The sequence below is a fragment of the Ostrea edulis genome, chromosome 3 (genome assembly GCF_947568905.1).
Source record: "Ostrea edulis chromosome 3, xbOstEdul1.1, whole genome shotgun sequence".
Lineage (NCBI taxonomy): Eukaryota > Metazoa > Mollusca > Bivalvia > Ostreida > Ostreidae > Ostrea > Ostrea edulis.
In genome coordinates this window covers 81,765,010-81,781,760 of record NC_079166.1, presented here as the reverse complement: position 1 = coordinate 81,781,760, position 16,751 = coordinate 81,765,010, and the positions used below count along the sequence as shown (strand labels likewise).

Sequence of the window (16,751 nt, the reverse complement as noted above, 5' to 3'; positions counted from 1 at the left end):
CATAAGTGCACTTTTCTAATTACTTTGTTGCAAATAATTTCATTCATTTCCATGAATACCTAATTCTGTGACGATGGCATTATAAAAGATTTGCAATGCAAAATCAATGCCCATTAAAATTCCCAAAACATCCATTGTTTATAACAACACAATTTACAGGTTTTGGTTTTGTATCAAAATTATAATATGGGTTTATGTGTCATATATGTAAATGAATGACTTATAAGATGCATGCATTACAAAACATACTGCCCAACTTCCAATTCGGGCTGGGGTATTATTTTGTTTTTAAAAGCAAAGTTTGTGTCCATCTTGGTTATATTAAGAATATCAATTTAAAGTTGTCCTGTTTCTGTCAGACTTATCCTGATTGTTTTCTATTAGATTAAAATTGTACATTTTAAATTGCAGTCTGTGAAGCTCTCAGTCACTGCAGAAAAGAAATTAAACAATCTTCAATTATATGTTCAAGTTTTATCTAAAAATGAGTTTGTAAACAATGACTAACACACTATATTTGTTTTTGCATATATCAGTATTTTTCTGTAAACTATGGACATGTACAGTTGCATTGCTCAGTTGAATACAGTTCCTTCCATGAAAGGGGATGAGAAATTCAAAAACAGGTCATCAAATATTCTCCAACAGCTTTAGCCTCTGTGATTTTCTCAATGGACACATTCCAGCTGAACAATCTTTAAACAAGTTCCAGCCATGTTGGATCCACTTAAATTCTAATGACCCACAACTGTGTTGTCATAATGATGATGCTGAGTCTTATACATTCCTCACAGAAAATATTTCTGTCTTAATTTCATTTAGAACATCCAATCTTGAATCTGCACCCCTGACTGTCAGAGCTACAAATGTATATTAACAATAACAAATATTTATTGCTGATTAATAAGTTTAAATAACATCAGAACTTCAAAATGAAATTAAATTGACAGATTTATGAATATTTACAAACGTTAAAGTTAATGTGATAAATCTTATTAACAAACACCTATAGACACAGACATTTCTAATGTACAAGATTTTGCTTGAAGTTTATATTCAACGTAGTTTCTGTGGAAACGAGGGGGTTATTTATATTCAGTCTTTCCTATCCCCCGAGGGGACCGACTATAAATAACCCCCTCGTTTCCACAGAAACTATATTCAACGGTGAATTGCATATGGAATTGGATAGATTTATATATTCAGCTGATATTTGTTTACTGTCTAGTTATTTTACAAATTGGGCCAAAATGAATGATAGTAAAGTACTTACGGATCTGAATTGTTATGACAACAGCATTGGACACAATTAATGCCACTTGTGCGTTTCTTTTTCGGCTAATCTTCTCAGAAGTTTTTGCATACAAGTTCTCCCTGTTGTAATCACGATCGCAACGTAAATCCACTGATACATCATCATTGAAAGCTATCCATCAAGAGTATAACGGTCTCCGACAAACACTTAAGTATCAAATGTAAAATTCTAGTTGATTTAAATACTTAAACCAGCTCAAAATATCCAAATCACCACTCACGAATTTCTGCTTTCACTTCAGAAAAGGGACGTAACTTGTCTTGATCATGAATATACTTGGAATACGCATTGCAGCCAAGAGTCGAGGTGATCTAGATTTCGGAAAAACTCGCATATTTTCGCAATATCGCAAATTTTAAAATCAATTTATTTTCTTAAATCAAATATGACATCTCTAATTTCTTTATATGTTATTCTAGTAGATACGATACACATTTATCAATGTAAGAACAATCCACCAGTGGTTGTGTTTTTGCACAAAATTGAAACAATTTTCTCTCATTTTCAGTGGGATTTTGGGGTATTTGAGGGGATGTATTTCATGCAAAAGTATTATTATTTTTCAGTTCTATAATATCCAAAATATTGACTTTGCGTATCGAAAACAGCCATTTCTGCATTCATTCTTTTTTAAAATTCACATTGTTTGCAGCCAACAACCGACACCATATTGATAATGAAAGAAGAATATCAATGAGTGATTAAACGTGCAAAATATAAATCTGGTTGTTGCATGCAAAGTATTTGTTTTTGCTAAAGTTTATTCATAATTTATTTCAAATCAACAGATTCTGCTAAACAGCTCATCTTTAGCGTATATTCATGACGTCATTATAAAATATTACGTCATTTTCATGTAAGTGGGATTAGGAGAACATCCTAGTTTTGTAAATAAAAAGAATAATTAAGCATTGTATGAAAGTTGAAAAAAAATATAAAAAAGATATCGGCGGTATACAGCCAATAACGTCCCTTGTCCTTTAATTGCATAACTTCATCAAGGGTAGACCTACAGCCAAGAGTAAATTAGTGAAAACTCTTACAACAGGAACGGGATACCATTTAATGAACCCATTTCGTTGACTAGTGACGTAATTAATTACTCAATCAGTTTGCTATGAGAGCTAAATATTATTACAAAGTGTTTTACCTATGAATAAACTCACAGGGCGCTTCATTAAACACATGGACATGAATTGGGTGTCATTATTGATAAGAATGAGAATGAGGAAGCTCGTGAAAAACCATTTTGAAGAGGACGAAAACGGATTCTTAGGAGGTATTATCATTCGCCTTTTGTTCAAATGGGAAACAGGACAAAAACGTAAAAGACGTTTTGATAGTGTCGTGGATGTTCTGAAAATAAAACAAATAACGAGTGTAACCTACTTCACTCTTAACATAAGCTAAGAAAAGGAAAAAATAGACTTTCTAAGAAAACGCCTAAAAAACTTCCGAAACTTATAAAAGAAGAAAATAGAGAATAATGATCAATCTCATAAAGATAGTTGAGCAAACACATCAGAAGACGCTCGGTCATAAATCTAGTGTTAAATCTCCTTATCCCTTATGCTTAGTTAAATTTTCCAGGAAGACTAATCTCATCCTGGAAATACTTTTTTTTCGTAATATATCGACAAACCAAGCATCCCTACCACGAAAACCAAGATTTCAGCGGAGCTGAAATAAGGATTTGCTGTAAAGGAAATGGAACGAACCATGTGAGAATCCATAGGGAGTTCAAGAACTACCAATACAACCTTTCCCAGCTTTGGTCAAACCTTTGAGGATTGTCATGGTTTACTCCTTTACTCACATTGACACCTTAATAGAAATATAATTGTCGATATTGTCCCCTGCAATACAATTTGAAAAATAGTGGCGATCTTCACGAAGAGACCATTCATCACCAGCGGTCCAATCCCGTATAGACGACCGACTAAAACTATAAAAAGGAGAAAGAATATCCACAGGTCTTCATTATTTCACCATGGCTCATATAAAGAACCGGCGCGGTGATCTAGAGATAGAACGTTCGCTCCGCATGCGGAAGGTCGGGTTGTGAATCCCAGTTGCCAGAGTCCTAAGTCGTTAAAACAGGTAGTGACAGTTTCACCGTCAAACGTTCGTCATATGGTGTGAATGTAACAGGTCATCGCAAATGACCTTAAGTCGTAATGTCCCCTGTTACAGTAGGTGTGGCGCGCTAAAGAACACTCACTGCTCAATGGCCGTAACCGCAGATCATAGGCTTAAATTTCAAACCCTTCGCCGGTATTGTAGACGTCTCCATATATATGAAAAATTATCGAGAGAGACGTTAAACAAGATACAATCAATCATACAAAGAGGTTTGAATCCCGATGGATATCTCATTTGCCGCTTTTGCTAACCTTAGCCACCTCTCATTATTCATTAAAATAAGAGAGAGTGGTGTTTAAATATTCTTCCAATAACTGCATTTTAAAGATTTGTGAGATCATATGCTATATATCAAAAGGGGTGATTCCTCTCACTCACGCTCAGAAGCAACAGCTACATCCCAAGAAACACTTAGGACGCATGGTGCAGTCGCATCAGCTAATACTCATCAACTAAATAATAGCATCGGCCTCAGTTCTTTGTGGAATTAACAAAATTTGCAACACCAAATATCCCGGTAAAACATTATACATTGTAAGTCGTAAACTGATCTAATACCCGAAGCCATGATCAATGAGTTAAAAGAAAAATTACTCAAGCCATCCGAATTTTAATCGACCATTCGCTTAGGAAATGAAATAGGTACCATTGGACATCGAGCTTATTTAACTGCTGAAAAAAGGGTTTTGAACGGGCATCAACACCATTGGTATCGACAATATTTACAAGCTCGACAACAGAATTACTCTAAACCAACACTACCTGTAAGGGCAGTGTCAGTCCTTGTATGGGGATGCACTATGAATGAATTAGAAGAACATATCATCAAAGTGTCAGTAAACCGGGTCAAAAGAAAGCCAGTTTATTTCTCAATCATCTTAAGGAATCCTAGGTGTTAACTTGGAATAAAGCAGGGGAAATCAGTTATAGAGGACATAAGGTGCCTCATCCCAATATCGTGAATTTAATCAGCGAATCCCAAAGACAAAAGGCTTTGAAACAGTGTTGGAGTCATCTCATTTGGGTTGATGACCGACTGAGTATTTACCAAATTCACATAAGACCCGCGACCTACATTCAGTCCACGGCTTTAATCGATGGAATCAATGAAGGACTGGAAAGAACGTTGAAAAAAGAGAGGTGGGAAGCACTAGTTAATCCTCAGGAAGACAATTCTATGAAATTAATGTATTTTGAGAATGTGGTCTAGTGAATATGTGATATGATTGTGATTGGAAATTTACTTAGGAAGACTCCCATAGGAAATCGTTTTCCCATATCCTTCGCTTACAAGCTCAGAATGGAGAGTGAGAAACTTATCATTCAGAATGAAACAATGACTAGATGATTGGACGTTACATACTTAGCCAATCATACCATGGATTTATACGAAAATCTTAAATCCGTGTATGTATATTTCAATGTGTTTGATCAGCAGGTAGTATGCCCCAATACCTTGAAAATTTTGAAAGCGGTTCCTTGTACCTTCCATCTAGAAGATAGACAGCAAGTTAGATGGGAACCTATCATAAACTAAGCAAAAAGAGTTTGATTCCATCGACATTCACATAATGACCTATTTAGGCAGTGCTATGACCTCTATAAATTGAAGAACGATCGTGAAACTTCATTTCCGAAATGTGTATTGACGAGAATCACCCTTTTCTACACTGCTTTAATTTTTTTTACTTTAATATGAGTTGAGCGTCAGGAAGAACATGGAATATTTACCATTCCCCTTCAGTTAAATACCAATGAAGCCATCCAAGGAAGGAAAGGAAAGAAAAGAAAAAAGAGGCTTTGCAATCAGCATAAAAAAGTTGTTTTACCCTAAACGAGGTTCACGAAGTCTCGAAGAGATGCAGTACCATCGAGGTTCATTACATCAGCGAGGTATCGAGTAGACTTTCAAAAAATATAAGTTAGGTTAGCCTTTCCCGTGACTACTCAGTCATAGGAAGACTATTGGGAGGGATCCCCACACAAACAAGTAAAGGAGTTTTCAATGTGATAAGAAAAGCAACTCGTCCCTTTACTCGCGTGGGCGACACTTTCATGGCACTATTACACGGAGGGCATGTAGCGCAATAAGGACAAGCTGTTAAAGACACAGCAGGATTGTCCATGCCTAGAGTCAATCAAAAATTAAAATCCCCAAAATGTGGTGGTATTTTACACCGAGTTAGTGAAACGATGCCTTCGACAATAAATGAAAGCTGCTTATCGGACTAGTTTAGATGTCTTAGAGAAGATAAGCTTTCAGACAAGCACTCAATATTCACGGAGGACAAACGTTACCTCCAACCATCTTGGGTAAGCAAGGAAGAACACAGAGAAGAAATGATTTTAACTGAACTACTCCAAACGGCGGCCAAACAAAATAGGACAAGAAGACAGGAAAGGATTCTTTACCGATTTGTTTCAAACGGGGGTTAAGCAAGCTCTGTCGGCGGCCGCTAAAATGGGGTTAAATGTCTTAGAAAATAAGAGATATCCCAAAGACATACAGACCCCGCTACGAATACATCAGGTGTGGTAAAACAACGTCTCTTAACACGTGGAGCACCTCATAAAAGGAAGAAAGAGTCTCAAACACCGAATAAGTCCAGATCATTCGTTAAGTCCCGGAGTAAGATGAAGAAACGATACCCATACATTTTCGACTTAACCTTAAAAAGGGGATATAGGCGGTGGGGGATCACATTTCATGAGATTTAACGATCAATAACACATCAAAATGAAAATTCTGTGCGTGTGGCATATACAGTTTGGAACTGTTTAAAGTTACCCCAACGAACGTCACTTTAGAAGACTCCAAATGGGTGGAATATTATCCGATTTCCAATACTTTACATTCGGATACGGATTCCATTAAATTTGAAATCAAAGGATAGAAAGATGAATATCTGGATTTATCTCGTTCGTACATATAGCTCATCTCACGGGAGCATGATCTACCTCGACCCCTGTCAATAACATCTTACATTCCTTATTTGGTGAAATGTATGTAATAATCTATCAATAGTGTGTTACCATATCTTCCAGCAATGATGTACATGTGTGTATGTGAGTGATTGTCTGTTTGTCTCCATTTGAAATGGATAACAAAAGAAGAAGCTCTGGCTCAACCGCTGTTGAATAATAAAAACAATGGCAATGAAGCCCTACATACCCTTAAATATTCCGATTATTGTAAGAATGTAGGGTTGAGAAAACGTCACGAGAAAATGGACAATAGTAAGGAAATCGTCTTGATGGATCGGTTGCATCTGAATTTGTTTCAGCAATATATATGTCTACCTAATGGATTAGATGTAGGCCTCATTCCACCAAGATATATCTTAATTCTACATGATGACCAGTGCGGGCAGGGTTGGTAAAGTGTGATCTCGTGGGTGAGAAAAGTTTTACCGTCTCCATGATCATCGATATGATCAATCAACAACTGAGTACTCAAGCAGCTAAGTATCTATTCAGACGGATGGGAGTGAAAACGTTCATGATCCACACCAGGATCCAATCGAAAATCACCGATCACCTGATTTAAGAACAGATGTCAAAACGTATCCTATTGTCTTTTTGTGGAATTGACAGCATATAATAGAAATGATATGAAAAACTCCTTTCATTTCCAAAATTAGGAAGTAAACAATTAGAAGTCAGTATCAATGGAGAAATGAAGGAAAACCATCCCCTGTAACCTCGTATCACTGATGATAAGTAAGTGAGTGTAATTTGTCACCAACATAGATATTTCCTGAACTGTTTAGTGTATGTCGTATTCGACAATTTGCTACAAATCAACAAACAATGAGAAATAATCAGCTATTACTAAAATAAAAACGAATCTATTGAGAGACGCATTATCACGAGATGTAGGCCCTTTGTTTAGAGGTAAATAGCAGAAGAAAAATTGTTCAAGAGTGGTTACTCGCCTGCAAAAGCTTGGTGTTACAACGAGATCTTTATGTAACCCTATGGTTCAGAGAGATAATTCGTAAACACACAACACACAAAGGACACATTTGACAATGTCAATTTATTAAATTGTCACTAAATGTTTAAAATTTACGTGTTCAAAATTTAAAAAAAATGCTGTACAAATGTTCGTCTTCATAAAAACATGGGCAAAGATGTGTGGATTTTTTCGTGAAACTGACATTGTCTTTCCGTACATAATTTGGTGACTTTAAGGTCGTTGGGTATCTGTTAAGGAGTAACCCCCTTACTCATGTACCTATGTCTTATTTTATCTCTTCCTCGATATATTCACGAGAGAAGACGAAAACGTCTCCCACTGCGTCAGAATGCACCAACAGAGTGCATTGGACAGACGTCATCTCTGCGTCCCAATCTTCTCCATCTGGAATTTTATGGTCTTTGATGGGCGGGTTTACAGGACGTCGCTGGACTACATCCAGCTTTATACCTCAGTTAGTTCCTCCTCGTCCGGGATACACTCTTTGTTGATATTAGTTTGTTGGTACACAGAATGGGCAGGTGTTTATTTTTTTAGAATACCGTTGATGTTCTTGAGGGCGGGATGATACGTGGTGACCAATGGAACCCTGTCAGTCTGATATTTTTCTTTTTACTGGAGGGGGACTGTCGGTCCTGTCGTGACATCTCATCAATCGGGGACTGTACCTTGCAAGGATGACATCCTCTGTTAGTGAGATGAGTTTTGAGGATTGCTCCTTGTTTTTGGAAAATGATAGGAGGAGTAAAGCAGATGCGGCGGATGCGCGTAGCTAAACCTTTAGACACACCTTTGAAAGTGTGGGGTGGATGAAAACTAGATGGCATAAATAAGGTACAAATGAGAGTCAGTGGGTTTAGTGTGGATATCAAACTCAATTACTCCGTTTCTAAATGTGGCTGTGGTATCCAAAAAGGTGTTATTTGAGGTGAAAATTTCCACAGTAGATTTCCTGGAATTCTGGAAAGAGTTTGCCAATTCGATAAAATCGTCAAGGCTTTCACGACCATCAAACCACTTCATCACAATGTCATCTATAAAACGTAGCAAATTAAGGGATTTAACTGGTGGGTAATGTAGAAGTGTACGTTCCAATCTCCACATAAGTATCGTACTTTTTCATTAGATTTGATATACAATTCCGATAGTTTCCGAAGTTACACGATGAACGATTTTCACGATAAACGGAAAACCTGATACACGCAAAACACGATACACGATAGACCTGATAAACGCAAAACACGATAGAAAACGGAAAACCTGATAAACTCAAAACACTATACGATAGGATACACGCACGATACCTTAGGATACACGCACGATACGATAGGAATCACGCACGATAGAACACGATAGGAATGCCAAGAATAACGTCGTTGCGGGTACTGTAGGACAAAGCGCTCCCAAAACATTGTCACCGATCTCGCCCTTGTACATTTGCTGGGGGGTTTCGGTGATCTTGGTAGAGAACTCATCGGACCTGCCAGATCATACCCTACTTGTGACCATGGATGTTACCTCACTTTACAATATCTGCAAATAAGTGGCACAGCTATGGGAACAAAAATGGCACCATCGTAAGCCAATATCTTTATGGTGACATTGGAACATACACTTCTACATCACTCGCCAGTTGAATCCCTTAGTTGGCTACATTTTATAGATGCCATTGAAATGAAGTGGGTTGTTTGTCGTGAAAGCCTGGACGATTCTTTCGAGATGGCAATCTCTATCCATAATTCCACCAAGTTTACTGTGGAAATTTCCACCTCAAATAACACTTTTTGGATACCACAGCCACATTTAGAAACGGGGAAATTGAGTTTAATCTCTGTACTAAACCCACTGACTCTCATTTGTACCTTATGCCATCTAGTTTTCATCCACCCCACACTTTCAAAGGTGTACATAAGGGTTTATAAACGCATATCCGTCGCATCTGCTCTACTCCTACTATTTTCCAAGAACAAGGAACAATCCTCAAAACTCATCTCACTAACAGAGGATGTCATCCTTGCAAGGCACAGTCCGCGATTGATGAGATGTCACGACAGGACCGACAGTCCCTCATCCAGTATAACGAAAAATCTCAGACTGACTGGGTTTCATTGGTTACTACGTATCACCCCGCCCTCAAGAACATCAACGGTATTCTGAAAAAAAAAACAACTGTCCATTCTGCACGCCAACAAACGAATGGCTGGTGTTTTTAAGGAACCACCGATGGCATCCTTCAGACGCCCCAGAAACCTGAAGGACATGACAGTGAGGACTAAACTGGATAACCCTTTACCCAATGGAGGTTTCAAAACATGCTCATACCTCAGATGTCAATTATGCAAATTTAGCTCAGATACTGATGGTTATAACAGTCCTGTCGCAGGTCACAGTTATACAATATTGGGACACTTTTCTTGCAAAACCTATCTTCTATACTTTCACAATCATGGTAAATAAATATGCCCGTAATGTCCTTTTCTTAAATTGTGAAATTCATTGGTCAGAGGGTTTTTTCGGTGGGTGGTTGGGGATGTCAAAATGCTTTGTTTTAAGCTTCCTTCTTTGTAAATGAATAGAAATTGTGTGCATATTTTCAAAGATCATAGCCATGTTAAAGAGCTGGTTGACGTTTTTCGAAAGAAATGTTTTTCATTTTTTATGTTAATTTTTTTAAATATAGCTCATTTAATGTTGACAGTCGAAATTATGACTGTCTGAATGTAAAGATAAGAGCAATATTTTAGCTTTGATTCAGAGCTGGGTAAACAAAGACTTGAGTCTTTTTATGTAAAAAAAAAAACCCAGCGAAACGTCAATTTTGTAGTTTCAAGCATCTTCATTTTGTACAATCACAAATTCTAACTTTAAAATGACACAGTTTACCAAACGTAAACTTGAGATGTGATATCTATGATAAACTTGGATCAATATCCATTTATTTTGAAACCCCCGTAAACAAAAGCAAACCTCAATCTTTGTTTTCAAAACAAATAATTAACTTTCTATAATGAGCTTCTGCCATGATGATTAACCTTAATTTTTTGTGAAACCTTTTAAACATACTAGATTGCAGATTTTGAGCATTCAATGTGAAAAACAAAATTTGGAGGAAAATCGTGAATCAGTCCCTTTAAAACCCATATTGAGACTTTGATGCACATATGAGACTCCCTGTGTGTGGGCTATGGTATTCAGATGACCCATATATCTCTTGTAAAATATGTTCCTTAGATATCTACATTGTACATGTAAAAGCTTGACGCCCGACTGTAGCACCACCCTAACCCCGAGGAACATGCTATGAATAAACTTGAATCATTCTATGTCAGGAAATTTGCATGTAAATTTCAACTTTTCTGACCCATGCATTGCTTCTTCTTGAGAAGTTGAGAAGAAGAGTTTTAACGATTTTCCCCACATGTTCGCATGTAAAGTTTTTTTTTAGCCCGTATTGTCATCCCGCCCTACCCCTGGGAACCATTATTTGAAGAAACTCGCCTTTCATTTCTAGCAGGAAACACTCATATGCATTTCAACTTTTCTAACACAGTGGGTTTTCAGAGGATATTATAAAGATTCCCATTATATATCGCATGTAAAACTTAGATCCCCTATTGCGCCCCACACTGCTCACGGGGACCATGCTTAGAACAAACTTAAATCTGTACTATGTCAGAGACCTTTCATGGAAATTTAAACTTTTCTGGTCGAGTGGTTCTTGAAAAGACTTTCATGCGATTCCATTGTGTATTTTTGACTCGGGGTATGTTGGTTCATTTTAGCAAAGCTGAATCCCATTCACCCAAAGATAAGCTATACCAAATTTGATTGAAATGGGGACGGTTAATCTGGAAACGAAGTTGAAAATGTTTACTTAGATACGGACAGACAGACGATAAACAAAACATGACATGACATTTTTGAAATACTTTTAACCCAGGTTTACTAAACACGGAGGTCCCACGATACGGTAGGCATAATGCCTGTACTGCTTGTATCTGCATTATGCGCTATATGTACGTCAAAGTTTGGATGTGATATTATTCATATGGGTAGAAATATTTCATCACAAAAAACCCTATAAAGAATCCAACAAAAATACTGTCTTAAACATATGTTTTTCTCATTTTTCTATTAGATCTACCAGCTCACACGGACAAAGAAGGGAAACAACTCTTGAGTATTTTGGACTTTGGTGGACAATGTGCCTATTACGCGTGTCACCAGGTCTACCTCAGCAGAAGAGCCTTCTATCTTCTTGTTCTCAACATGTCCAAGAGATTTGACGAGAAAGTTGACCCCCAACTATGTGAACAGGAAGGGACCATGTTTACTGACTGGACTTACGGGGGTAAGTGAGTTAAATGAGTATTTTCACAAACATTGTACACATTCAGTGCAATTCAAATTAAAGTAATCAACAGTGTGCTCAGTTCAGATTTGCAAAATAGAGAGTTGGGCAAACACCGACTCCTGGACACATCAGAGGTGAAATCGGGCGTCTAAAGGGAGTAAGCATCCCCTGTCGACCGGTCACACTCACCGTGAGCACTATCTCTTGGTCAGGTAAACGGGGTTATTCGTAGTCAAAATCAGTGTGTCAAAGTTATCCGTAGTCAGAATATGTGTGCCAAGAACGGCTTCACAATCGGTGTGAAACACGTCAGATATGTACAGCATTTGACCCAAAGATAGGCTGTATTGCCAAACTAGATCGGTATTACGGCCGTGGAATTTGCCAAATGCTGCCTTCAAAGGAGACGTTTGAAACCTCTGCACCATCAACTTGTTTGTCAGTATCCTGTCTCGATTAAGGAACGGACCATACGCAGAAGAGGTTTTTGTGTATCGAATCAGTTGAAAGATATCAACACCATATGCAGTTGCTAATGAAATGTTGCTACATAAGTATGGGAAGTTGACGATGGAGAATGTCATAAAGTTGAATTGTTAGTTTGCCGTTAATATGTGTATGATAATCACAATGTTCCCAACAGAGTCATTTATGCTTCACTTAAATGTCACGCGAATCGCTTTTCCACTGAATTTAAGATAAACATTACACATGCATTTCAAATGAAAGTGACATTAATTTGAAATTTGGTTCCAGTGAAATTCGTTTAAAAAGAATTGTATTAATATTACGTATATCTCATTTTAAGTGTAATACATGTAAACATTTTACATAAATATTGCTTGACGAACGATTCAAGTTTATGTTGAAACAAGAACAGAGATATCACCCAAACATAAAAATACGTACTTATCTTAAAACTTTTTTCAGAGGCAAAATGGTTGAAAACCAGAGATTCGAAAGTCGATTTCAGTACTATTTTAATTTCTTTTTGATAACAAATAAGTTTTCAGTAGCTCAGTGTATCTGTTTATGGCTTGGATTTCTCGAAATAGAAAACGTCACTAGACGACAGAGAATGTGGTTCGCTATCATAGAAACTACGGCATGAGGTTTCACCCCGCAATGTACAAAAAAAAATAGATAATGTAAAACTTATACGGTACCAACTTTGATGCACCAGGTGGGCATTTCGACAAATAATGTCTCTTCAGTGATGCTCAACCGAAATGTTTGAAATCCGAAATAACAATAAACTTTTAGAGCTATTATAGGTATAAACAGAGTGCCAAAAAGTGGAGTGAAATTCGTCTACGGATAAGAGCTATGCATGAGGGAGATAATCCTTAATTTTGAAATGCATTTCTAAATTTTATAACAGCAATTAATTATGCATCCGTATTTTCAAGCTAGTAGCGGGGTACTTAGCTACTAGGCTATAGAGACCCTTAGGGACTAACAGTCCACCAGCAGAGGCCTCGACCCAGGGGTCATAATGTAAAACTTATACGATACCAATTTTGATGCTCAACCGAAAAAAAATATAATTATTTTATTTTAAATTACAGGACTTTTTATTAAATTAAACTGCAACTGTTTGTAAAATCTAAAATACATTTGATCTTTAAAAGTGTTTTTATAAAGGTCACAAGTCCAATCCTTAAAACCTTGAGTGAGAAAAAAAAGATTGAATTTATTTGTTTTCATTAAAGTTTTATGGTCCAAATTACGACAATTGTTTTACCACCTTGTACAAAGCTATTAAATCATCACACGTATATTGTTAAGAGACTGTGTGACATTTCATGGATTAATTCGCCTGTTTTACACACACGTATGTTGTTATGAGACTGTGTGACATTTCATGGATTATTTCACCTGTTTTAATCAAATTTATTTTATGTTAACTCGGTGTTTACAAACAACTGCGTCACTCTGCCATTTCAAGTAACAGTCACGCAACCAGCTCAATCAGTGGTCTTATCCGTCTAAAGCGATATATTTTGCTAAAACAATACCGTACCATAAGGTTAAGAGAAATGAACTATCAACTAACTCTTAGTAACGACTGTATATCAAAATTATCGAGTGTAATATGTGGTACTATTTGAGCGTCAAGGCAATCTTAACACTCGTCAGACTTTTATATTGCCACACATTACACTTTGATATGCAGACGTTTTGTCAGCTTTTGCAGTATAGTTTCCTGTTCTATTTAATTTGCTTTTCTATGTAAATATTCAATCATCCTGAGGAAGGAACAGGTCGTACCGAAGATTTTTATCAGACTTTCTTTTACAGGGAAAATGCAAATATATGCCTACGAATTCTTCCAAAATGTGATTAGTGTCGCTGAAATATAGGTAACACTTGTTATTTTTACAGAATACATGTTGTTTTGGCTGAAGTCAGTACACACCTACTGTGGCGATCGCGCCCCAGTGATCATCGTTGGAACTCATCTAGATCAAACCAAAGGACAGGTATCTTGTTTATCTTTTTCACGAACACGAATGAATAATACAGTAATTTTAATTATGTAAACAGAGAACAGGTATCTTGTTTTTTCACACTAACATGAATATATAATGTAGTAATTTAAATGTGTAAACAAAGGACATATATATTTTCTTCTTTCCTCCTTTTTTTTTCACTAACATGAATCTATAATTTAGTAGTTTAAATGTATAAACAAAGGACATATGTCTTGTTCTTTCTTTTTTACTGAGATGGATTTATAATGCAGTAGTTTTCACTACATAGTCATATGCAAGGTGAAGATAACGAACAGTGATCAATCTCATAACTCCTGTAAGCAATACAAAATAGATAGTTGGGCAAACACGGACCCCTGGACACACCAGAGGTGGGATCAGGTGTCTAGGATATGTAAACTTCCTGGCCTCAATCTTAGAATGTTATCTTTTAATCTCTTTTATGATGACTCTTTGGATTTTAGATGCATACTGGTCATTGTTTATTAACATTATTTTATATATATATCTAAATTGTTAGAGGACATGGTTATCTAGTTAGTAGTTTCAATTAATGATCGATCTATATTTCTTCTGCTGCATTGTTACCAACATGCAAGAATAGTTTATGCGAATAAATAAAACGAATATTGCAAACGCAGAATGGGGAAGTATATCGCAGTTTTATAGTCTTATGACAAGGATTGTGACTTCTGTCTTTTTCATTACGATTTTCGTTCAATGTGATCATCGATAAGATTATTTTAATGTAATAGATATTACCGCACAATCGGATTCAACCCTTTTAAGCGTTAAAACAAACACCATAGTATTTGATTGATCATTAATATATTTCCCTAGAGTACATGATATACTTGTAGCTATGTATAAAATACGGTTTAGGGGGCTGACCTTGAAAACTTGATATTGTCAAATAGATATTAGCATTGCCTAAAAAGTTGTTTGTTCTACCACGATTACCAAATTGAATATTTTCTAGTTTCAAGATGATTTTGATATTCATGGGACGGCCACGTGATTCTTTTAAAGGGTTTCCAGGAAGAAAAAAAATGAAGATTGCGTATTATTCAGTATACTATTCTGAACAATTAGTCTAGCAGCAGTCACCAGAAAAGTGCCATATTCTTTTTCGAAACCCATGATACAACATTTGTCCTCATGGATAAATTTGTTTATTTGTATGTCTGGCAATAGAAAATCCATGATGACATTGAAAGAAAGCGGTGCAATTTGAAAAAAAAATCTATTTTTGTGGGTATACCCCACCTAACACATATATTCATCATGTACTGTTCAGAATCTTCATGTAATTAATCAAAACAACTTCAAACTGATATTACTTTATAGTGCTCAGAGTAATAAATCAAAGTATGATGTTTGTGCATTAAATAAATTCATTAAAAACGTTATTTATCTATAAAATTTAAATTATGATAAGAAATTGACCTTCATTTCGAAATTGACAGATCATAAAAATGCCTCTCAATATTTAATGCTTAAAGCTATTGCTATGAAATAAGTTTTAGAATTTGCCTGGGCACCCCCTTCATGTTATCTGATGATTTGAAATGAGAGGCATCGTTTTTTTTATTCCTACAGGTCAATTTAAACTATCCCTCCCCCTTAAATAGAAAGGTAGATGCAACATGAAAGCGTCATGAGTTGCGGGTATTTTTCGGACAGGTACTCCTTTCTCTGCTTTTTGACAGCGAAGTTCATTTAGTGAGCTACACTTGATGACCCCATACAATCTGCAAACAAACTTAAGAGCCGCTGTAATCTGAAATTCTTCGAGGGTGAGACTATCTCCTAATGTGACACAAGTTTAAACTAAGCTGCATCTTTCATCAAGCGTTTGAATCCCTTTTTTCGCCTTTGTCAAAAAAGGCACTGAATGTATCACAGCCAGTCATACAGTAAAGTCGGAGAAGTAAACTGTGTTGAAGCTTGGATAGAGAGTTGTACAGAGTGTGGACAGGAATATAGCTGGTGACTGTAGTGTATTGTTTTCCTTTTCCAGTCAGGAAATATACCTCTGTGTTGATTTTGGGTCAGTGGTGTAACAGAGGTAAAATAACATCTGTGTCAGGGCTCCAAACTATTATTACCTTTGCACCTGTATTTTGCAGAAGCACAGGCGTGAAGAACACGCCTTGTGTCTGCCTCCTCTTGATTTGATATGATATGTAGAGCTGGTAACAGAGTAGAGCTTGTGGTCATGATACCACCTTAATCTTCACCTCCACTGATATAAAAAGTCTGACTTGAAGTGGTCAAGTTTACCTTCTTCTCTTTTATGTATTCAATATAGAGTGCTGCCAGATGTGACTTATTTTCAGTAATGGCCAAGAACTGTTTTCAGTATTCCGCTGGTACCTTAGCATTAGATCTAATTTCATACGTGCTTTGCCTGATCTTGCAGTGCGTTTTTCTCTTGTCTGAGCCTTTGTGCTGTTCTCTCTGTAC

The 16,751-nt window shown here is 36.6% G+C and overlaps 1 protein-coding gene across 1 annotated transcript in view; it reads left to right on the top strand.

Moving 5' to 3' along the window:
• Nucleotides 1-16,751, top strand: part of LOC125676198 (uncharacterized) — a 186,765-nt gene that overhangs the window by 149,044 nt on the left and 20,970 nt on the right. The window contains exons 7-8 of the mRNA XM_056159181.1: nt 11,575-11,787; nt 14,176-14,273. Of these exons, the coding sequence (XP_056015156.1) occupies nt 11,575-11,787; nt 14,176-14,273 (311 nt within the window). The remainder of the gene's footprint in view (nt 1-11,574; nt 11,788-14,175; nt 14,274-16,751) is intronic.